General features: G+C 32.8%; 1 protein-coding gene across 45 annotated transcripts in view; it reads left to right on the forward strand.

The window, feature by feature from the left end:
• The first annotated feature begins 318 nt into the window (after positions 1-318).
• The window catches only part of LOC139482641 (B-cell lymphoma 6 protein-like), a 109,342-nt gene continuing 83,520 nt past the window's right edge, over positions 319-26,140 (forward strand). For 23 of the 45 annotated variants that reach the window (XR_011654893.1, XR_011654894.1, XR_011654892.1 and 20 more), the window contains exons 1-4: positions 346-476; positions 2,817-2,975; positions 4,743-6,058; positions 6,745-7,136. Coding sequence is in view for 39 of the 45 variants with exons in the window: in XM_071266631.1 (XP_071122732.1) it covers positions 2,850-2,975; positions 4,743-6,058; positions 6,745-7,136 (1,834 nt within the window). In the remaining 6 variants the exon portion in view is untranslated. Of the gene's footprint in view, positions 477-2,816; positions 2,976-4,742; positions 6,059-6,744; positions 7,137-14,883; positions 15,739-16,037; positions 16,657-16,711; positions 17,381-18,066; positions 18,387-19,218; positions 19,609-19,963; positions 20,458-21,108; positions 21,472-21,611; positions 22,185-22,285; positions 22,637-22,747; positions 25,341-25,363; positions 25,677-26,140 lie in introns of those variants that run through there. The other 22 variants (XM_071266622.1, XM_071266602.1, XR_011654896.1 and 19 more) reach the window with 20 other exon arrangements.

The following is a 26,140-nucleotide window of genomic DNA, read 5'->3' on the forward strand; positions in this document are numbered from 1 at the left end:
GAGACTACTAACAGTCCCCAGTACGAGTTTTACAAAAAAAAAATCATGCCATGATGACTTAATAAAGTTGATCGCAAGTTGATCACACTGAATTGTGTAAGTCAAAGACTTTGTAATTAACTTTAGTCGTATATTATTTTTGTGAAACTGACAGTCCAGACTATTTGATATGAATTTCGAGTTGATTAAATAAAGATTTAGAATTTGACTCTGAACGTCCTTTATTCTTTATAACTGAACAATCATTATCATTGGGACAATTTTAATTATGGAATTTTTAAATCATACGATATATGAAATATCCTTCTGTATACCTCCGTCAACTAACATGCGCAATTGCTCTGCGCATTGTTTAAAATATCAGACATTGACATACAAGAAATGGCGGAAGATTGCAGGTCCATTGTTACAAACTGATATCTTCCTTGATTGATCGTCGAAAAAGCAAATTCCATATAGCAAAAAATATTATAAACGTAAGTATGTTGTTTACAGATAATTACTGTTTTGTTAATTCGTACTATCACTACGAATTCATTGCTACTCCGAACGTAATTGGTTGCGGATATCTTGGCCGGGCCCGGGGATGAAGGCAGCATGACCCGCATTTTGGAATTCGGAGTTTCTAATGAAGTGACAGTTTCCCCATTATTCTTTAGTTGACTACTTTTAGATTGTCATTTGTAATCCCAATAGTTATGAAATTGTTTTAGGAATGAATTTGTCAGTTTTTTGAAAAGTGATGGTCATTGACCGACAACGGGCACCTGTCACACGGTTTGGCTAATAACCGAAATAACCAATAAACACATGTATTTGTAATAACATTTGATTAGCATAATCTGGTGGTAGGTGTCATTTGGCAATTAACAAATAGACAAGATAAATGCATTACCTGAATAATTATGTAGCTTTCTTTAAAGCCAGTACTTAGTAATTACACAGTGATAATTTTTGAAGTACCTCAATGAGAAATGCATAATTTGAAACATTTAAAAGAATAACATTATACACCTAAACAAAAATATAATATAAAATTTATTTAAGGAGATGCACACAAGTTCAGATCTACATGTAGTCATTAAAAAGTAAAAAATGTGAAGTTTTGTTTATTGTCTTGAGTGAAGATTAAACTGGTATTTGTCACCTATGTAATAATTACAGGTCATTATAATTAATTTTCTACAAGAAAATATAGGAAGTTTAATTCATATATTAATAATAAAATTTATATGCAAAAGTTATATACAGATTAGTTTAAACATTTTTTATTTGTAAGTACAATTGGATAAGACACAAGTCAAACAGACTTATGAAGTCTTCTCCATTTAACATTTATAGCAATATAATACAAAAATATATGTATGAGCATGCATGTATAGAATGGTATATCTATTTAGTAAATATATATATAAATATGGATCAAAAGACGGAAAATTGAAGAAAAAGAAAACAATAATAATACAGAAAAAAAAAAAAAAAAAAAAAATATATAAATAAATGAATCATATTTAGAAAACAGAAACACAAAAAAAAAACACAACAAAAAAAACAAATAAAAAAAAAAAACGAAAAAATAAAAAGGACAAAAAAAAGGGAGAAGAAATTTTACTGAGAAGATGTGTGTGCGATCATGGTTTGCTACCTAGACAATTTGAAATCATTCCGAACTTTTAATAAACTCAAAGACATTTTTGAAAATGGTTTATAGATTATAGCTCAAGTTTGCTTAGTAGGCACGATACTGTTGTCAGGTCATTAAAGGTTGCATATTTTGGCGTTAATATTGATTCACTTGTAGGGTCTTTGCATCGGAACTAAACACATTTATTCAAAAACCAGTTGTTGGCATGACATGGTTTATGTTCTTCTCATACATGTTATGATGGTATGATACTAAACCCCTAACGGGAAGGATTGTGCCTGATGTTCATATGATGAAATCATAATCTTTCAGTCAGTTTAATTGAAGTCTGGAGCTGGCATGTCAGTTAACTGCTAGTAGTCTGTTGTTATTTATGTATTATTGTCATTTTGTTTATTTTCTTTGGTTACATCTTCTGACATCAGACTCGGACTTCTCTTGAACTGAATTTTAATGTGCGGATTGTAATGCCTTTACTTTTCTACATTGGCTAGAGGTATAGGGGGAGGGTTGAGATCTCACAAACATGTTTAACCCCGCTGCATTTTTGCGCCTGTCCCAAGTCAGGAGCCTCTGGCCTTTGTTAGTCTTGTATTATTTTAATTTTAGTTTCTTGTGTACAATTTGGAAATTAGTATGGCGTTCATTATCACTGAACTAGTATATATTTGTTTAGGGGCCAGTTGAAGGACGCCTCCGGGTGCGGGAATTTCTCGCTACATTGAAGACCTGTTGGTGACCTTCTGCTGTTGTTTTTTTTCTATGGTCGGGTTGTTGTCTCTATGGCACATTCCCCATTTCCATTCTCAATTTTATACCATATGCAAATTAGATACACTTTATTGAAAAAAGTATCATACAAATTATTAAAAAAAAACTATAATACAAATTATTAAGAAAACTATAATACAAATTATGGAACATAGTAAAATGCTACTAATGTTAATTTTCAAAATTTTTCACTTAAAATAAGGAAGGCTTATAATGAATACAAAAATCTATTGATTAAAAAGCAATCCTCATAAAGACATACATGTAATAGAAAAAAATATGAACATTTTATTAAGTGAAAATGTATTCTTTGGAAGTGCTTTAAAAATTTATAAAAAGTTCTGTAGAGGGAAAATAGCAAATAACACCCAGACTAACTTGAATCTAAATTATATTGCAGTTCAAAGAATTAAGAGGAGAAAATCTTGCCAAAATGAATTACCAGAAGGTTTACATGAACCAGATACATTCAAGCTCATTATTATGTCAGTTAGCTCAGATGTGGAGGAGCCAGCTTGTATGTGATGCTTACATAAGGACAGGAACTGTCACCACAAAGGTAGGTAGCCACACAGATATATATTTTCGGTGTCAGTAAGGGATTCCTTGTGCAGCAACAGCCCTAACTCTGAATATTGTCAGAAACGGACAAAATCTAATGGCCTCAAATATAAAAAAATGAGGAGATGTGGTACGATTGCCGATGAGACAATGATAAAAAAATGCTTTCTTTTCTCATTGGAATATAAAAAGTGTGAATGAAATTCGATATTCAAATTCTGTAAATTATGCGTTGGACCAACTGCTGCCAAACTGGCTCGAAGGTATTTCCAATCATTCAAAGTGAAATAGTGGCTGGCAAAGTTCCATTATTTCACTATTTTGTTGAACATATGTCATATTATTATACCCCACGCAACGAAGTTGCGGAGGGTATAATGTTTTTGACCCGTCCGTCCGTCCGTCAGTCCGTCCGTCCGTCAGTCCGTCAGTCCTGTTTCTTGTCATCGCAACTCCTCTCAAACCACACAACAGAATTTCACGAAACCTTTTCAGATAATAAGGACATACTATGTAGTTGTGCATATCGACGGGAAATTGCGATTCAATTTTTTTTCTAGGAGTTACGCCCCTTTGAACTTATTTACTTTAATGTATTACTGCAACAGTTTGTCATCGCAACTTCTCTCAAACCACACAACAGAATTTCACGAAACCTTTTCAGATAATAAGGACATACTATGTAGTTGTGCATATCGACGGGAAATTGCGATTCAATTTTTTTTCTAGGAGTTATGCCCCTTTAAACTTATTTACTTTAATGTACTACTGCAACAGTTTGTCATCGCAACTCCTCTCAAACCACACAACAGAATTTCATGAAACTTTGTAGATAATAAGGACATACTATGTAGATGTGCATATCAACAGGAAATTACGGTTCAATTTTTTTCTAGGAGATATGCCCCTTTGAACTTATTTGCTTCAATGTACTTCTGCAACAGTTTGTCATCTCAACTCCTCTGAAAACACACAACAGAATTTCATGAAATTTTGTAGATAATAAGGACATACTATGTATATTGACAGGAAATTGTTATTCAATATTTTTTCTATAAATACTTATTTAATTTCTCCAATGACAATGTGGGGACGTGGGGTATGTGAGCGTGCTCACTAAGGTTCTTTAATTGCTGATAAGAATAAGTAGATGTCACTAATTTATAACCAATTAAAGGGGAATATTTCAAAATTAAATTCAAACTACGATAATTGATGTTTTATTTAAGTACTTAGATTCAACACTTGATTCTTCCTATTAGAAATTGTAATCTACCCATTGGTGGCATTTGGCTGTTGTCTGCTCTTTGGTTGGATGTTTTCTCTTTTACATAATCCCCATTTTCATTCTCAATTTCATATAATTATTTTTGAACCAATTTGACCTCAATTAAAAAAAAATCTTTCGCCTAGGATCAATTATATTATTATGCCTAGGCCAAAAAAAACCCCGAAAGATTTACCTGACAGACAATTAAAGGTGATATGGTTTCTATGTTGATAGCAATTGGATTCGTTATTATAACTTTTCAGGTCTAAGGGTTTTTACAATGACTAGCAACTGCATCTGAGATAAATTAACTTTACTATGAACTTATATACACAAGTGTAACACCTATGTTAGAACTTTATGACCTCACTATTAGTCTTACAGAGGACTTTGGCTTATAATGATGAATTAATGTATACCATCAAAATATCAACTTGTACTTTCAACATTGATTTTCTTGCTTCAATGCTTACACAAATGTTTCATTTTTTCTAGGCCCACCGGGTTGTGTTACTTGCAGCATGTCCAATGTTACAATCCATGGAAAAAGCATCTATTGGTTCTCACTTGGAGGTACGACTGACAGCAGACATCAAACAGGAAGCAGTTAACATGTTCTTACAGTACCTATATGAAGGTTTCATGTTGCTCACGGAAGAAAATTGTAAAGACGTTGAAAAAGTAGCAAGACTTTTGCAAGTGGACAGTGTAATCAAATGTTGTGCAGACTTTTATAAGTGTTTAGAATCAAAAACAGGGAACAATATGTATTCCAATTCAAAGTACAAATATTCATCTTATGACATGTTAGAATTCCGCCATGTTAGAGCAACAGACCTGCAGAAGACAGTTCAAGATCGTCTAATGAAAAGAGCTTCAGAAATGGGAAGACCATTAAGCCCATCAAGTAAAAAACAAAGACTTTATAGAGCCTCAACACCCCCATCAGAATCATCACAGTCAAGCTTTAGCCAAAGAGCTGATGATACATTCAGCATGTCTCACAGTTATGGGTCTGGTCAACAAGAACCATGGGATAGAGTACCACGACCTGGAGCTAATGCTGCTTCAATGTCAAGAGGTCAAAGTCAAAGGTTTCAACAGCCAAGTGTCATTGATATTGTAGAAGACAGCATTGAACTAATTCATGTTGACCCTGGGGATGGCAGCAGTCACCAGCCACCATCACAAAAAGGTGTTGCTGTTTCCGTGGCTAGTCAGCTGGATAGTGGACCTCCAAATATTAGCATTGTTAGTGTAACAGGAAATACTGGACCTCCGCATGGTCCATCTCCAAGTCAAGGTCATTCACAGAGACAAACAAGTGGTCCTTCATATTCTTCACCACATATTCCGTCATCATCGTCATATACACCACGCCATTCATCAGTCAGTTCATCGCCATCACAGTCAAAAGCATCAGATCGTGCCATCATCTCATTAACTGATCCACAAATATCACAGATAACCAGAGAAGTCACCCATCAGATACAACAACAAGAACATAGTGCCTCATCTTCCCGACCACCAGCATTACAGTTAGCCCCAGGCCTCACATCACCACATGAATCATTGTCACAACAAAGACCACCTCATTTTCCCTTCACTGAAAGACTACAGCAGACTGCTAGCAAACCATCATTTGCTGCTGGCAGTGCCAGACAAGTAGGTGCACCACAGATGCCAAATCTTCACAGTGGTTCCTCCTCCACAGGTTCACCATCCACTTTACGACCAGATAGATCACCTTCATTAAGTGGTAGAAGTGATAGTATGGATAGACCTCCCAGTGTTGAGGCCAGCAAGGACAGGTAGTGGTTTTATTATAAAATCTTACAAAATAATAAATTGTTACATTGTTGTATTGCAAAAAAAGTCTTCTAGAATTAGAGTGTTGTGTGATCCTTGTAAATGAATCTGTATTTCAATCCCAAAGATATTTAAAAACATAATTTTGTATAACTTTGTCAAATAATTCCTAAACTGCCCAAGAATATTTACTGCAGATTATGCTTTTAAGCAAGATTTAAACTTGTTTTCTTAAATAGTTTACAAAACATTCTAAAGGTAATCTCATTGGTATGGTATAAATATTGCAGGAATCAAACAATAAAAAATGATATCTGAAATCAACATAAAATGTTTTTCTTATATCAAATGGGCATTTCAAACAAATACTTGATCAAATATCATTAGAGCTTCTTCAATTGAAAAATAACTCCTATTGCAATTTAATACATATATGCAGTATTTTGTGCTTATTTAACATGCCCTTTGCCATGTTTTCACATCTTCAAATTCATCAGGGTCAGAGACACTCAACTTATTGCTTTAATTTTTGCGGCATAAAGCAACCAACAATCAATCAATATTGCTTTAAATTAGAATTTGTTTGAACATTTACAATGTTTTATTGTAGTTTTAACTTGTATAATGTTTTACTTTTAAAATGTTTCATTGTAGATGTAGTTTAAACTTTTAAAATGTTTTATTGTAGTTCAAAACAAAAAAATGAAGATTCCTCTACAGCAAGTTCAGCAGATTTAATGGCAGATATAACAATAATCAAAGTAGAAACGGGAGACGAGACAATGTCCAAAGAACACAAGGACAGTGGTCAGCCTGGTCATTCCTCAGATGGTGTTATTCACTCTACAGATCATTCTGGTCTGTTGAGTGGGGATACGACTGGTGGTCTGGACATGCACGTAGATGCACCAGACGATGGCGGGACAATGACAATGCAAATACAACGGAATGACGACGGTATGGGACAGGAAGGTGATAGCGATATTGAGGAACTGGAAGCGACAGGAGATTGGCCACACGATAGTAACGATGATAGTAGTTTAAGCAACGATCCAAATAACCCACTTGGAGGCTTTAGAGGTAGGGATCAGTTTTCTTTACTTCACAAGTCCAATGAAAGATATTGGTTTTTTGAAACAACTTGTTTTCAACTTGTCCTGTGAATACAGTTTTAAAAAATTCAATCAGAACCACTATGTTGGGTTGCTGTCTTAACACAAGACTGACCTTTTATTTACATTTTTTTTTTTATCAAAATTGTGGTAATATGAGGGCTTCTAGTTCAATTTGATATTTTCTTATTTCCATCTTTGTGTTTGATCATACATAGTTAGCACTTGAGGAAATACTTTGGCTTCATCCTAATTACCACAGTACAAGTTTGAAAACAAGATTGTGTGGGTCCCTTCCCAGTAAGACTTGTGACTAAAGTGAATGACTGATGAGACAGTGGAATGAAATGCTTTTAAAGATGACCTTCACCTATACTAAATAAACTTGACTAAAGTATTTTTATAGATATATTTGCAACCAGCAGTCAAGGTCTTGGAAAATTTTGAAATAGTAAAATTCCAAATGTTTCGTATAAGGCAATTGGACAACTGTACAGCCTTCAACAATGAGTAAATCTCATACTGTATAGTTGGCTTTAAAAAGCTGGAACATGAAATGTAATGTTACTAAAAGTTGGACAGGAAACTTTCTCAGACCACATGAAGACTCTGACAATTGAGACTGCATTTATTGCATTTGATACAAAAAAATAAAAACCATTATGAACATACTTCCCTGTTTTTAAAACCAAAATCTTTCATCCATTTTATAACTGTTCAAAAATGAATGAAGGCCTGAAGGGGTGTATACAGTCAAACTCGCTTTCATTTTCAACAGAATCATGATAGTTAAATATATTATTTTGATTTTTTGATCATGTAAATGTTCGAAGACTTATTCAAGTCATCAGATTTATTTGGAACTTCAAAACATTTGCTGTTGGTTTATGAGGCTAGTTTGACCTGTTTACAGTACAAGATTGGATAAATTATATGCTTTCCTTCATTTTTACTAGACAGTCTGTTAATTAATGCTTTTTTCAGGAGATGGCTTCAAATTGAATAATTGCTTTAGCATATATAGGATGTATATACAAGTTCAAAGTTTGATATAAGTGTTAAATTGTAAATTTACAAAAGGTATATACACTTACAAACTTTAAGCTTGTACTGACTGCATGTTGTGAACACATAAAAAAAAGCCCTTTGCCCATTTGTCTGGACCTATTGCAATAAGTACCTGTTATGAAATATACAGAATAAGTGCACAAAAAAAAGTGGTGAAAATTTCATTGTTTTGATAAACCTAGTAGTATATCTCTAGTTTTATTGAAGTAAAAATATAGGCTGACTACCACAAAATAGCACTATAACTCTAAGAGTGGCGTTAAAGGTCAATCAATCAGTCAAGTAAAACACTGATGTTACATTCAGAATGGCAAATGTTATCAAAAGAGCAGTCATGATTTAAATTGAATGCATATTCCACTACGGCATCTTTGGCTCTCATTTGCTTTAATGGAAAGAAAATATAAAAGCAGGTATGAAATGCTTTGATTTGACATGAGATTCTAAAATGCATGTATATTCAACAGTTGCACAGGAAAGGTATGCGATAATATATAAAAAAAATCTGCACTGTCGAGATGTTGAAAGTCATTTCTCATTGAAACCGACAATTTACATCTCCCACCCCTGCCCACATAAGTGTTAGGGTTATGTATGATAGGTTTCAGATAGAACAGGCAACATGACTGGAGATGGTGGACAAAATAAAAGGTATGTCATATAATATGCAAGATTAAACATCTTTGTTACACTTGTTGTCATGGACTTTTTAGGGGGCAATATTCATAATGTTTAATGGCATTTAAAGTTTTTTTTATCCTTTTAGCTTAAAATTTTATTTTATCATCAGAAATATTTTTTTATAAGATATTTTAGAAATTTGGCCAAGTCTACCAGAAATAATTTCATCAATTCACATGCCTACGACTTTGATATATAGACAAAATACATTTAGTAAAAATATTTGCAATTAGATATAGTTCATGAACAAATGCATTGTCATGATTGTCCTTCCTTTAGTTTTAATATGAAACTTTTTTCATTTTGTTAAATTTCAGTAATAAAATGGGTAAAAAATATCTTTAATCTTAAATCTGTGTAACTTTGAAATCCTGCATGTTATAGTCTATGAACATATTCTTAAATTGATAGATGTATGGGTTATTTTCTTGTAGTACTTAATTGTGTTTGTTGTAACAGATGTTATGTAGTTAGAGATTTATATGCTAATTTAATTTTTATAATTCATTGTATGTATATAAACGGTATTTGTATGACCTTGATGAGATGCATATTATAAACTTGTACAATGTACCAAAATGTTATGATTTGATTTGAGTAATTTAAAGTTTATTTAGTGTTTACATACATGCACATTACATTATATTTTGGAAATAAAACTGTTGAGAGGGTATAATGAGCAAATGTATGTTAATTGAATTCAAAGACCGATATCAATATTCACAAAACATAAGTCTGTTTATAGTAATATTTGAATTTTGTTTTAATAGTCACCTATATGTTGGCCTTTAAAATGCTTCGATAAAGGAAATAAAAAAATGGTTAAATAGCCTGAACTATCCAGTACTTAGATCTTGTATAAAGGTTTGAATATGAGCAAGTTTCCATAAAGATTCTACGCCCCAAGATTTGGATATAAAGATATTGGAGAGAGCAAGTTTAATATTTGCCTTAGTTACATGTATTTGTTTTTTTTTCCTGCTAAATTTTACCAACTTAAGAAAAACCTGCAAAACAGCTATTTCTTTCTATTATATTGACTTTTTCTCTTTGCTTGTTGAAGATGAAGTGGTCAAATTATATCAGTACACATTTAGAATAAATTGCATCAATTTAAAAGGATTGACAAATAATTTTTCTATTTTTAAATTTGATTGGGGACAAATAATATTGTGCCAGCCTCCCTTTTATTGATTTGATAAACATTATTGCCATTTGGGAATCTGTGACACTAGACCAGAGAATGTAACTGTCATGTTTTAACTGTTTTCTAGCAATACTGATAATATTGAACATTGATGTACAAAATGTAATGTATGATGGTGTTTTAAGGCAAATATACAAAATTGTTACTGTTACATAAATGTATGTGTGCATGTGATTTCATTTGATCCTTAAAATTAAATATATGTTTGATTATTACAAAAATTATTTAATAACTTCAGAATCACTGCTTCAAAAATAGCCAAAAACTTAATTTCTTGTAGAAAAATAGATTATTTACAATTACAAAAGGCAGTCATATACACATGTTTAAATCAGTTATTTCTTGTCTTTTCTTTTTCTTTTTAAAACTGCCAATTTTGACTCTTAATTTTTGTTATTTTTTTTTCAAATTTTGGGTAAAAACTCAATATTATTAACATTCAGAGTTTTTTATGGGTCATATGTATGTAAATTGACTAAGGAAGAAATGAGTTTTTGATTGAATTGTATTACATAGTCACAAATAATTAGTGAAGTTGAACAGAAGCTTATGTTGGATATCCAAGGACAAGTTTCCCATAAACAAAGATAAAGATTACAATACAAATATGACATATGGCAGTAATTTTGGGAATAAATTACCACCAGATATGCTTGAGACCCAAAGTTAGTAATGCCACATGTATAAAACAAGAAAAAAACTTAACACAGCATCAAAATTTATTAAATTGGTGACACCACCAATTGTATGTATAACTGAGAAAAATAAGATCATACATGTGCATTGTGAATTAAAAGCTAAAAACACACAATGGGATACACAAGTCATGCACCCATATAGAAAGAGAGTTCATGGAAACTTTATTGTACAATGGGGACTATTTTATGTGAATGGTTATTTTATTATATTTGGATTATTGGTAAACAAGTAAGATGATATTTTTGTAAAGTAGTTGTGATCATCAATTGAAAATAACAGGCATAATAAAAAGTAAAGTTGGGATAATATAGATGATATAAGTGTTTTTAACTTCCTGTGGTTCACATGAAATGTTTAATTAATAAGTGTCATCCGGTATACTCTAGATCAAAGTTGAATTGCAAATACTTCCCTTTATTAAAAAGTTGCCAATGAGACAACTATCCGTCAAAGGACAACATATGTAGATGTGATAAGATTGCCAATGAGACAACTATCCGTCAAAGGACAACATATGTAGATGTGATAAGATTGCCAATGAGACAACTATCTGTCAAAGGACAACATATGTAGATGTGATAAGATTGCCAATGAGACAACTATCTGTCAAAGGACAACATATGTAGATGTGATAAGATTGCCAATGAGACAACTATCTGTCAAAGGACAACATATGTAGATGTGATAAGATTGCCAATGAGACAACTATCTGTCAAAGGACAACATATGTAGATGTGATAAGATTGCCAATGAGACAACTATCCGTCAAAGGACAACATATGTAGATGTTAGTAAGCATCAGATCCAAAACATCTTGAATACAGAACAACAGTTGTAATCAACAAATGTCAGCTATACCTATTTGATTTTAAACCTGAAGTGGACTGTCCAGAAGTACTGGTTTTCAGCTGAACAAAAGGAAGGATGATGCTGTGATTGGTGAAGAAGCTTACAAAGAATTTATGTATGACAAATAAAAATAAAAAAAAATATAAAATGTTATATCTTTCTGTCATTATCCTATTAATGCCATTTCCCATATTCTAGCCTATTTGCAATGCATTTATACAGAATTGAAATTAACCAACTATCCATATATATCGCCAGAAAAATCACCATTGTAGAAAAAGGAAAGTATTGCCTCTCCCTACTTGCAATTGCTTAAATGGAAGTACATTGTATAAGATAGAACATCATTTATCAAGAAAATAGTACTTGTATGAAGGCAGAATATGCAGAGATGCAGGAGTGATAGAGTAAAAAAATGGATTTATTGTCTAGGCACATCATTCCTTACTTTAAAGTGCAAAAGTGATCCCGTATTTTTAGCCTATGGTCTCAACATCTCTTGATTTTTCCAAGAAACCTTTTGATTTATTACTAATAAAGAGTGGCACTAGATACCAAAGAGATATTTAAACTCATAAGTTTGAAGCACAAGTTTTAAGATTAGCTGAATCAGGTCCCCAGTTACACCCCTCCCCTATTATACTTTAAAAGACTTAAAAGGTATTTGTGGAGAAGATCAGCACACTTGGCATCCAGAAGAAAGTCTTTTTATGACATCTAAAGTCTGTTGACTGTGTCAAGCCATATAGTATGTTCCTGTATTCATCAAATAAAAACACTACTGTTACAAAACATCAAGGTTATATTTCTTTTCTACAGTAATTCAAATATAATTGATTTGAAAAAAAACCCATTTTGGGATGAAATAACTAATTTATTAAAAATTTGATACTCAAAGAGCTTTTATTCATAACATTCTTTGATGAGTATATATTGAAAAGTGATTTTGATGTTTTGATGAATTGAATGTTAAAGTGTTCCAGCTAGTCTGAAATTAAGAGATGAAATAACACTCTGTCCGTTTTGTTCTTTCTGTAGAATAAACTTTACAAGAATACAGATAGAAAATTTGTAAAATGTCAATGAAAGTGTTTTGAATGATAAGATAAAGTTAAAAACAGAAAAAAATCTTCATCATGTTTATTAAGCCCTCCCTTTGAAATGATAGCTGGATCACTTAATTGAAAATGTGCATGTTTTTCTATAGATTTTTAGGTTTAAAGTTGGACCGAATACTGTATCCAAAAAGGTACGTATATTACTTGCTTGCCTTTACATTACCATTCTTATTCCATGTCCTTTGGTCTTTGTACACAATTCTAGAAACTTTGCTCACATGTGAGGTTGTTCAAAAGAAAACATACTTAATTTGCTTAAAGCGCATATTATGTATTCAATACTTTGCTGATTATTGATGTATTATGAAATGTGAGCAAGGTTATCTTGGTAAAACATGGTTACTTTATGCATAATAACATTTGAAGTAAGATTTTAAGATACTGTTATTGAAGCCATCTCCTCGAGCAATCATGTCAGATTGGGTTGGAGGGAGGGGATTAAATGATATCTATAATGACATGATTTCTTGAACATAGTTCTTGTCACCAGAAATGTCGAATATGTAATGAAAAGTAAAAAAAAAAGGTTTACCAGATAACTATATAGAATATCTTGACAGTTTGCAAATGGACAAATTAAAGTTTCTGTGAAAAATAATTGAATGATATTTGAAAAGACAAAAGTGCTGGATTGCATTCGTTTTCTTGTTGACTTGGATTGGAAAGTTATGAAAATGATAAAGGATTTAAAGGTTTTTCAAAAGATCATTTGAATCGGTAGATCATGGTATTATAATAATTGGAATAGAAAATGTTTTTGGGTTTTGTTGGTTTGACAAGGTTCATGGATTGACATTGTACTAGAACACTTGAAGTGTTATGTTTATGGCTTTCAACTTAGAAATACTGGATGTTTATTACTTTACGAAATGAAACAGTTATATTAACTGCAAATAGGTCCATTTTTTTTTTGAATTTTATTGAACGTATTTGTCAAACTAACTGGATACACTCCTGTTGGCAGCATAGATAAATCCCTATTTATGTGAATTTAGAATATTTGTTAATTTGCATGTATTTTATTCAAAAGCTAAAAGCATGTTGAAAGTACTTCTGAAATATTTAACAAATTGATATTAGTTTTTTAGTTTGAAAGTAATGATCTTGTACATTGTTACATGAAAATTTAATCAGGAAAAGAGATGATGAAAAGTAACCACTGAACTAAACAGTGGTGGAAACTTTTTATTCCTTGTATCTTAGAATAACTACACTTCTGGAATTGAGAATTGGATATATCGAGGTTAAACAATAATCAGTGACCATTCAGTAAAATGTTTAACACAAAGAGAGGCAATAGCACTGTGAAATAGTTGTGCGTTATAAATTTGTATGTTTAAATGCCTAACAAGATCTGATCATAGTTCTAATGTTTATCACCTGGACATGAGCATTCGGTTTCCTAAAATTTACATGCAAATAAATGCAGTCTATACACAAATCTTTGTCGTTGTAATGGAGTTATAATTCTATAACTATTGACATGACATAAAATCAAGTTTAAAGGAAAATTAAACTGTCTTTTTGTAAAGTCGTTAAAAGTGTGACTGATTTGAAAATGAAAAGGTATGAAACCAAGAATAAAAAAGATATGTTTTTTTAATTCACCTAAACTTAGCAATATATCATTGCTCTTGAGTGTTATGTAGATTTAGATAATGATTACTGAACAACAAATATTCCAATTTAGTGTATGCAAAGATGGTTTCTCATTCAGGTTCAAGTTTTTGAATTGAAATTCTTTTGTGACTAGCTGGATGTATTTGCCTGAAAATTTGACATTTCTAATGATGATCTTTATCTTAATATAAGGTTTTCCTATATGCCAAGGCTCTTCTATTCCTTTTTGTCAAAAACTCATATGATTGCATTTTGCCATGGAATTGTTGCTTTCTGCTTGATCTTAATATGGTCATTGGACTACTATTCAGTTGACTTTTTAAAGATTTCTCAATATTTTCAAAGACGTTCTAGTATATGTTTCATTCAGCTGACTATATTGTCAGTGTGGAAGTATTGAAGAAGAATATAGAAAATAAGTTGAAAGAGATATAATGGGTGTAGTAGTCACATGTACCCATCTCTGCTTTCAGACATTCAAAGTTATGTAGAATGGGCCAAGCAGCAGGCTAACAACTGGCAATCCAACAGACATGGTAGGACCTCATCAACCAAAGAGACCGCTGTCACATACATTCTTGACCACAAGGACAATCTTATGCCACAATGTCGAGTTTGTAATACTTTCCTAACAAGTGAAGAAGAGCTACGAGATCATCAAAGAGAAGTTCATAAGGAATATACATTTTTCTGTAAAATCTGTGGAAAAGGATTTAAAACATGGAATGGTCATTCTGGACACATGGAAAGACATAGGAGAGGAGAAATGTGATTTGGATTTTGTCAACTTGTTAGTGTATATATTTCTTTTTGGAACTGACGTGTGCTCATTTGGTTGTTTGCATACATGTTTGCTTGCTGTCTTCCATTCTCCATTTCTACAAGTGTTTACCTAGGCAAATGGGTCCGTTATGTTGCTTCTGTCTTGATTCAACTGTTGAATACAAGGTTTTCATTGTGTTGACATAAATCAATGATAAATCTGTGAAATTCTAGTTTTTCAGTTGATTTGATAATGTCAGTATACAAAATGTACAGAATTAAGTTGTAAAATTGATTTTCTAGAGACCAAATCCTGTGTAATGGAAATCTTTGTAAGGATATTGATTTTGTACCAGGCTTTCCAAATCAATAAGATGACTTAAGGTTGTATTGATTAACAGCACAAAATGTAATCATTATATTAATGGGGTTCAGTAAAGGATATATAGAATTGCTATTCTTTGTATTGGTGCCAAGCAAATATCTTTTTAATAAGTATTTGATGCTCAATGTATTTTTGTAAAAGACTATGAATCTATAAATGGAATAAATTATTATCAGATAAACTTACTATTTTATAGTAACTATTGAAATGGATACTTGAACATAAAAAGTAAACATGGACTGGTTTATCGCAGGTATTTTTGAAATAAAACTGTATATGGAAACATTCAAATTTGTAAATAGGGTTGTTAGGGGAGGAATTTCTAGCCTGATTTTCCTTTATAACAACCCTATTTACATTGAACTCAAGTTTAGACTAATACTTCTAAATAGACACATATCGATCAATATAAATCCGTTTCTACTTATAATGAAATGACTTATCATTTCTGCAATTATTTGTGGTGGCTTTTCGTTTCAGTTAGTTACTTAGAGGAACAACTGCAAGTCGATCCTATTGGAGAAAATTGGTCTGAACAAATGATCAAAGAACACATGAGGAAACTGAAACGACGTGAAGTAAACCGACGATATTACATGAAGAGGAGGGAAAAAGAACAGCGGAATATTCCTTAACTAACTATCCAAATAATGCAGTGTCTTCAAACTGTTTCTTACCTAATCTGCCTTATGTATGCATCGAAACGTACACTTCACGGGAGAATTGAATAAGATACCTTAATAGTACAGTGTTGAATTGACTACTATTGCCCCCTTGAAACTAAATATCTCATTTTTAAAAGGTTTAATCATTTTGGTCTTCATGTCACAGAATAAAGTGTTAGTGTTATGAACTTTGAATTGTACTGGAATTTACAATTCTTTAGGCTTCCAGATTCAGTAATTAAGAACTTTGACAAATGAAGAATTAAGACACATTTCAGTAAACACTTCTTATAGTTAACTATGTTTACTAAGGTAAACAACATGCATATAATACACAAGTTTTTATATATTTTAGTATCTTCATAAAATTTGTATGTTGGCATTGCTATGAAATTTGCATATTAAGCTGGAATACATTAAAATAATTTGGTATATCGGCTGATTATTTTATTCAGTATGATTTGAGGATGGTTATTTTCTTGATTTCAGCAAGTAGTTCATCATGGACGAAGCCACCTTATCAATGTCGGACATGCGGCTATTTGACCACTGAATATGATGAAATGGATAACCACCAGCAGACGACACATGGATTGGATTACATAGCGTTTTGTATTGAGTGTGGAAAAGGATTTAAATCACTTTCGGGATTCAAAATTCACAAAAAAATGCATGAAGAGAAAAACGATTCTTATCCCAAATGTTACATTTGTGGTAGACGGTGTGCTAGTCAGAGCAGACTAGCTGTACACATGCGTAGTCATTCGGAAATAAAGCCATTTGCCTGTCCAAACTGTGACAAGTCTTATAAACACGAAAAAGACTTGAGAGACCATAAATGTCGTGGAACTAATTGAAGAAAGTATAATAATCAATAATATATAAAATTATGAGTTCTGCTATATTCTAAAATAAATCAGAAACATTGAAAAAACATTTATCTGAACTACAATTTGGTTGGTACAGCTGCTTCCGGACTAATGGAGTCACAATATATTAGCCTGTGATTTGGATTGCCATGTTTAAGATGATTCATTTTGTCAATGAACTTCAAGTGTGGACAATCTGTCCAGTACCTAGCACTCAAGTGTTGGCATAGTTTAAACAATAAATGTAATCAGTAAATTTTGAGTTAATAAAATCTCTGGTTGCCACTAACTTGGGCTTGACTGACAGAAGATTAGGGCTTTTCAGTTCAGCTCCTGTTCATTTTGTTTCTTTGAAATGTTTCATATTTTACCTGTCCATTCTTTGGTCTTTATTGTTCTTGTTGAAAAAAAAACACTAGCTAAGAGTTTTTCGGGAGGCAACACTACTTTAAGATGCCTATACATTGAAAGTGTAATAATTATAAAGAGACTTCTAGAAACATACATAATAACAACTTTTGTAAAGTAACCTGTTAGTCTGTTAAAAATAAAAGATATGGGATCAAAATCTCTGAAAGTATGTAATAAATAATAAAATTCAGCGCAAAGTTCACTATCAAATGAATGCAGAAATAAACATTTCTATCCATCTTATGCTATACCTTTGACAAGAAAAAAAAAGCCTACTTAGTTTTCTTTCTTGTATTTCATTCTTTGGGAAATTTCTTTGATGATGACACATTCGAAAAAAAATATTGATATATTTTGCTCTATACTTGCATAGAATTGGCTTTTAGACTGCATCAAATGTTCACAGTTTGCCTGCTAGATTTTATTATTAAATACAAAATGTAGTGTTTTACACTTGCAATTAGGATCCTTCTTTTTCTTGATTTCAGCAATGTCTGCCTGCTAGATTTAATTATTACATAGTGTTTACACTTGCAATTAGGATCCTTTTTTTCTTGATTTCAGCAATGTCAACAGACTCTGAACACTCTCTGGACGCTACATCCTGTGGTCCACAACATCACCAATGCAGGATCTGTGGATTCTCTTCTGTGTCGTTAGACTTAATGAATATTCACCATCAAACAAAGCATTCGAAAGAATATGTTGGTTATTGTCGTCTATGTTGTAAAGGTTTTAAATCCAATCTCGGCTACGAACTGCACAAGAAAATGCATGACGGAGAGACTGGTTCATTTGAACAATGTATTGTATGTGGAAAATTATTCCATGGTCAGAGTCGACTTATTACTCACATGCGATGCCATTCAGAAGAAAAGACATTTGTATGTTTGGTTTGCAATAAGTCTTATAAACATAAAAAGAATCTTCAACAACATAACTGTTCAGCTGGCGTGTCGGAAGAAAAAAATTGATAGAATTGATTGTTTAATTAGGATTTAAATATTGTGATTCATATCTGCTTTTGCTACACTTCATGGGACATCCTTTAATCTATCAAAGAAGACTTACTCTGCTCTTTCTTTTCTGCCTTTGTTTTGAGAAATTTTATAGACACTAGTAAATTCCCTAGGACACATGTGGTTCAGTCTTTCATTCTGTGATAAACCAAAGACAAAATGTCACAAATTAAGCTGTAGTTTAAACAATTGGTGTAGAACAGTCTTTCTGGCAGTGAAATGTTGATGATATGCACAGTATTTCTGGCAACTTTGAAAATAGAATGAATTATAATGATTGTGACTCATTGTTGATGTCTGTCACAGTGGATAATATCATTCATAATTTTATTTAGCTTTATGACTAATTATCTTGTTACAAGCTAAATGTGTTGAAGTATTAGCTAATCCTAATAAAAGTTTGCTTTGGAATCAAATTAGCATAAATCAGGCATTTGGCTTTCACTTTTGAATTGTTATCATTTTGGAGTGCCTTTTATACAGCTTTTTATACAGTCAGGGTTTTACTCGGCTGTCGGTAGATGGATGGCCTTTCATTGTTCATATCCATTTCCAGTTGTCTCTGGTTGATAATTGTCAATTTGAAAATCTTACCACTTATCCTTACTTTTATATCACATGACATAGACATTATAATAAACAGTCAACAATAGAAAACAGTGTTCCCGGTTAACGTTATTTCGTTTATCCTTTTCAGGGTGGGGTCAGGACAAATCTTTGGGTCCCGTGGCTGTGTGGAATGTATCTGATGGTGTGTGGAATAGGGAAAAGGAAACGGACATGGCTCAGTCTAAATTTCATGTTCAATTAATGGAAACCCCTCAGCCGGGATCACACAATTTAATTCCATTAAATACTGCCAGTAACAAGCCTTGTGCGCTTTGTAAAAAGAATAACATTCGAACTGCAACAGGACTTCCAACAAAAACTTATTACAAATGTGATACGTGCAATGTCTGCCTTTGTCGACCTCAAGTTCGAGACTGCTTTGTTAGGTTTCATAATATGATGATGGAACAAGATAGCTTGCCAAATTGATGTTATTATTGTAATGCGTTTATAGTATTAAACTACCAATTTCATGTTATGTGGGTGCATTTGTCATTATCTTTCGTTCAATTAAAAATTTGTTGAAGATTTATGTATTGAACCACTAGATTGTCAAACCAGGACTTTAAAAGTTGTTGATATTTTTGATGTGGAAAGATAAAAGTCTATTGTTATTGTTAATTAAATTCCAGTTAGATAAAGTAAACTTAATAACAAAATTGAAGACCTTGGACTATGTTGCATATATTAAGTTAATTAGAGGAAGTAGCATGGTAGGATGTAAATGTTGCCTTAGATGTTGTTTGTTATGTTCTAGCTAGTTTTTTAGTGGTCTGTTTCTGTTTAATTATCAGAAAACGTGTAGGCTAACTAGGTCTTTCTTGTCCTTTCAGGGATCCTGTCCTTAGAAGAGATTCAATATAGTCCAAAACATGATGAACATAATGAACAATCTAAATCGAAACAAGCTGGACATTCACAAGCCCCCGATTGTGATCTAAATGTCGTCATGACCGAAATTTCTGCTTTACATGAAACAGGGTCAAAACAAATACCGTCACCATTAAAAGTACCCAAGATGGAACGGTCGTTGATTCAAGATGACGATGTTCCACGTAGCATCCTGTCCCCACAACATAGACTTGTTCATAATCAAGGTGGTCGTGCATTGACCTGTTTATATTGCAAGTTAACAGGATGTAAAACGGATAAGGGATATTCGGTTAGGTCATATTACCGATGCGAGTCTTGTGATGCTGCATTGTGCAGTAGTGGGTCTCGTAACTGTTATAATCTGTTCCACGAATTCTTAAAACGAACACGTAATCCAAATCTGCAGTGGACAAAGTTTACATACTGATATGAATTGAAGAAATGACTGCTGTAACCGGAATTATGTCCTGGTGAGCTATGACTTAATATCAGTGAAGTCGTATATAAACGGTGTTTTTCGGTGATGTTCCGTACTGTTGAGTCTTAAAGCATCAATGTTAGGAATGTTCTTGATAGAAATGTTAAGTGTTTAGTTTTAGTGTAGATGGGTAGCTAAATACTTTGTGATAAGGACATTTTGGAAGTCGATGGAATATCCCAGTTTGCAATGCAAACTCTATATGTTGTTGATTTTGTCTTTTTCTGCTGTTGATGTGTCTTTAAGTAGGTTTAAGAAAATCAATCCGGCTTAATGTGCCAAGTATGATATGCGTAGTACAGTTGATAGTTTATGTATTTTTACATGTGAATTGATTTTTACGATTACGAAATCAATAAGGCTTGTTTGCATTACCTTGATATTAAATCAATACGTTGTTCTGTTGGATATTTTTATTGCTGACAAGATATCAGATATTGAATCAATGTTTTGTGACTGTTTCAGTATGAAGTATGAGGCTCAATTCGGCTTTGTGTTTTCCAAACAATACAAAATAATACCCAAATTGAGTCTGTATGTAAAGAAAATTGCAATTTCTTTTAATAAGACACAAAACAATGCCGGATCCTTCCCACGTGACTTGATATATGTCATTTATCCTTTCAGAGGAATACAATCCTGTAACTCGTCAGTCGTTGCCAGGACAACATGTGTGTATTCGTGCTGGTAGTAACAAAACATGTATCATGTGCTCGGTAGTTGGAAACAGAACCAAAATCTCTAGAGAAGTCCGAAAGTCTTACTTTAAGTGTGACACATGTGACGTCTTCTTGTGCAAAGGATCAACAGATTGTTTTAGTTATTATCACGAGTTGATGAAGGAAGTTGACTTTGAATATATGCTAGACCGAAAGATGATTAAACAGGTCTTAACAGTCAACTATCGAAATTGGTGTCGAAGTAATGGTGTTCGGGATGAAATTGACAATAACATTTAATTGGGAAAATAAAGAAAAGATTGAGACTTTCTTACATTTTCTATTGATCTCCTATAGCCACGTATTTCGATGTATCTAGTCAATCAAAACCATTTAAGTTTTAAGAACAACCAACATTTTTATTTTTTTGAATCCAAAAAAGCCAATCAGAGCCATACTTGTTTCTTTCAGGCAGTTCCAAGAATAGAAAAGTAACCAGTCGTCCCGTAATCCTACACCAGCTTGTTTATACAGAAGAAAAGAGACTGAGAAAATGTGTTTATTGTCATTTTAAAAATGCCAGAACCTATAGCGGACATGCTGTAACATCCTACTTTCAATGTCAAGCTTGTGGTGTAGCTTTATGTAAAACTATGAGGAATTGCTTTGGTGACTTCCATAAGCACATTGAAGAACGTGGATGGAATGATTTTAATACAGGGACCGGTCGTAGGAGGCTGAGTGGGTCCTGGATCAAGTCAGAACCCCTTACTACGGCAACTGTACAATCGGACAGTATATCATCTGTTGACACGGGATCCCACGAGACTCCAGAATATACATACTGTATCAGTTTATCGTCTCCCGATTCTCAGTAAACTTGTCATTTTCTCTATAGGAAGAAGTCATTTTGACATTGACAGATTTTTACATTGTTTTTTTTTTTTTTTTTTTAAAGTTATTTAGTGTAAACTAAGATGAATTTGAAGAAAAAAATCGTATTTGATGTTGATTGTTATTAAAGCGTGGACTTGTAACAGAAAATAACCTCAGTATTATTCAAATGACAACCTACGATCGACATTTGTAAATCCCTCAAGGTTATCTTGCCTCTTCATGTTTCAAATATACTTTATTTCTTTCAGAACCAGCGCCGCCTTTTGGCCATGGTTCGCAGAAAGTGAATGAAGAAGCTGAACATATTCTTATTCATACTGAAGGAAATAAACTGAAAGCGTGCGTTTATTGTCAAATTAACAAGGTGAAGACTCGAAGGGGATGGACTGTCAAGTCATATTACATGTGTAAGACATGTGAAGTACCTCTTTGTCGAGGTTCAAGAGATTGTTATTATCATTACCATAACCTTATTGGTAGCAAACTGACATGAAATAATCCTTCAAATTCGGTAATCAAACTAGTCTGTTATGCCCCAACTTGAAGTTATCAAAATGATTACGAGGAAGGCACAAAATACACTCTATAGTTGTTTTCTTCCATGGAGAATAAGGAATACTTATTGTTTGTTTTACACGTTGTTATTTTGTGTCTGATGTTTTACTGGTTATGTGATGAATTAATAACTAGGATCTGTTTTACCTTTTCAGATCCTCGCATGTTAGAGACCACATTAGGTAATGACCCTTTCACGTTCAAGGACTCCAAACCAAAATCATTCCAGAAGTTACAATCCTTAGGCCACCTGGTTGTACCTACCTTTGAAAGAAAACTTAGACCATGTGCTTTTTGTACAATGTGTAAAATAAAAACAAAATCCGGATGGCGCGTGTATACTCGGTATAAATGTGCCGGATGTGATGTTCCATTGTGTACTAAGCATAGAGATTGCTTCCTGTTGTACCATACAACTCTTCTCTACGATCTTGAATCACGTCATCTGTCTGAACATGCACATACAACATAGTGTTATGTATGAGGTTCTGTTCTATACGAATTATTTTCATTTCTATAAAGTTGTAATAAAATGTTTCTGTCGTGATTTATATCTCATCTAAGTTACCCATTGACATCGTACTGGAGATAACACCAAGTATATGTTCGATTACTGGCTAGTAGTCGGACGCTCATTTTGTGCTCAGCTTGATAGATAGTATACTTCAATGTGAATCATGTTTTGTTGTAACTAGTAGAAATTGGCTTGACATATTTATATCATACAGTTCGCCTTTATGATCTTTGTCACTGCGAAAATTTATTTGAAATCCTTACCCATTTAAGTCATACTTAGTATCTCAATATCCTTATTATTGTCTCGTTGGATAAACCGAGTGAAAGTGTTTTATACTGATTAACGTTGAGAACAAATAAAATAAACAGTTGGTCAATTATGGGTCTCGTTTTGATAACTATGGGTCTCGTTTTGATAATAGTGCTGTTAATTCTGCATACATTTGTTTCTTGTCGAGTTTATTTATGCTACGTTAGTAAATACAAAGATGTGTGTTAATTATTATATTTGGTTTGGAACTACTATTAAAGAATATATTCAGTTCAGTTTTGTTCTTTTTTCCTTTCAGAGGCTTACAACGTGGGAGGTAGCCAACAGGATGTTCTCGTTTTCTCAAGTACTCGGGCTTTATCTGGAATGGGTCACATGCTAATGAATAATCCAGAAGGGAAAGCGAAGGCTTGTGTTTATTGCCTCACAAACAATATCAAATCTAAGGCTGGTTGGAAAGTTTATACAAGACATCGATGTTCTTTATGCAATATTGCCTTGTGTACAAAAAATAGACCATGTTTCTATTTACATCATAAAAAACTACTGGAGAGGTCCAATCTTGTTCTGAAAAAATGAATGTAAAGTGAAATATAGGTTTTGTGGTGTCTTCTTGGACATGGCTGTGTTGTTGGGCTTACTGTAAAGGATTGCACATGTTTATTCCGTATGAATTACTAGATTAATTATTTACGACCATAAAAGTTGGTTTCAAAGAGGGTTCGTGTAAATATTATAAATTTACACACTTGTACATCGAAATTCACGAATGACCAGTATTGTTAATTTTCAGTTACGTAAATCAGCACTTGACCATCTGTTTATTTTTCCTTTCAGAATCCTTAAAGTTTTACCAGATAAATGCAAATGTGTTGCAGAGATTAGAACACTTTGGTCATCGAATAGCCAACACCCCAGAAAGTAAAACAAGGCCTTGTATCTACTGCAAATCCATGAAAATCCGAACAAAATCTGGGCATCCAGCATTATCCAGACACAAGTGTTCCAAATGTGATATTCCACTCTGTACAAAAAATCGAAATTGTTTTGCATTGTTTCATATAAACTTTATGGGAGAAGAGTTAGCTCCTGCTTTTCAGCTTGACCCTGGTCGTTGATATATACATCTTATAGTGTAGGAGGTCCTTTCATTCAACTTTATGTGAACAATTGGGATTTAAATTTAATGTTCAGAAACGTTGGTTGTCAGCCAGTTTGAAAGTTTTGTTTGTCCTGTTCAATATAAAGTATTGTTTGGATAGACATTTTATGTGAATGTTCTGAACTACATGTAATGTACGTGTATATAGTTATCAAAGGTACCAGGATTATAATTTAATACGCCAGACGCGTGTTTCCTCTACATAAGACTCATCAGTGACGCTCAGATCAAATCGCTCAGATCAAAATAGTTAATAGGGGATGTTATATATGTGTATTTCTTGAATGCAAGAATAGGTTTAAGTTTCATATATCTTTTTGGTTACTTGAGATTTACGATCAAGATTTATGTTTGAAAAAGGCTAAGGAGATTAAAATCGATGTTTTTCTACATATACACAATATCGTCTTCTTGCGATCTCAGCTCCTTTCAAAAACAAAATATACAGGATTACAATTGCAGTTTCCCTGCATTATCGTTGTTATATTGGTTCTCTTATTTTCCAGCTCAGTTGTTTTTGTTATAGTTTGACTTCATTGTATGTTATGTTCATTTTTCATCATTGACACCTTTATTAGTTATAAGATAATACTGTAAATTGTGTGACATGATTCTGAATTCCCTTTGAAGTTGTTATAGTCGTCTCTCGGAAGCTTTAACATGTATACCCTTTATGATTATTTCACATTAAAGTGATGCAAGTTGGAGAATCGGAATATAATTTTTAAACTTCGTGATTGTAAATTTGTATATATGTATTTAAATCTTTTGTAGTGGAAAATAAACGAATTTCTTCAAATGTTTTATTTTTTTCCGTTTCAGACGCCGATGTTTCACATAATTCAATCTACTACAGCAGGGTTATGCGGACTTTAGAAAATTCCGGCCACACTATCATTCACACTCCTGACAAAAAACCAAAACAATGTGTTTATTGTAAATCTATGAAAATCAAGACTAAATTAGGACATCGAGCGTTCTCTAGGCATAAATGCTCCAAATGTGATGTTCCGCTTTGTACTAAAAATAGATCTTGTTTTGGTCTGTACCATTCTCATTTGCTGGACCAGGCGGTGGCTTCAAAACTTTATTCGGGACAGCAGCGTGCACATATGTATTAACCTGTTTAAATACTGTATGTCAATTTGTAAAGGATTATTATAGAAAAGTTATGTGCTTCAATGTAAACATTATCTGTTGATTTTAATCGACACACTCTTATAATTTATACTTCACGTTTATAGATTGATATTTGTCCTCTGCTTAAAAAAAAGTTTGTAATTTTGTGTAAAAATGCACGTGTCTTTAAAGAACAGTGTTGGATTTTTGTCTCTGTAAACGTCTTTGTAAATACCTTGAGTCTTGGGTTATATTCTGCTATTGTCGCTTAGAGCTTTTAGTAATTACTCGTTGAATATATAGTTTTCTTACCAAACAAGCGCTATAACCAATAAAGCTGATATAAATCTTGTTGAGAACTAAACCTTAAGATTTATATGAAATGTTGCATGTGTCTTGTATCTGAAGAGAGCCAGGCAATGTAGGGTTGCAGGCGTGTTTTACCCAAATATAGCACATGTAGTGAATCTCGAAGTTTGA

The sequence above is a fragment of the Mytilus edulis genome, chromosome 7 (genome assembly GCF_963676685.1).
Source record: "Mytilus edulis chromosome 7, xbMytEdul2.2, whole genome shotgun sequence".
Lineage (NCBI taxonomy): Eukaryota > Metazoa > Mollusca > Bivalvia > Mytilida > Mytilidae > Mytilus > Mytilus edulis.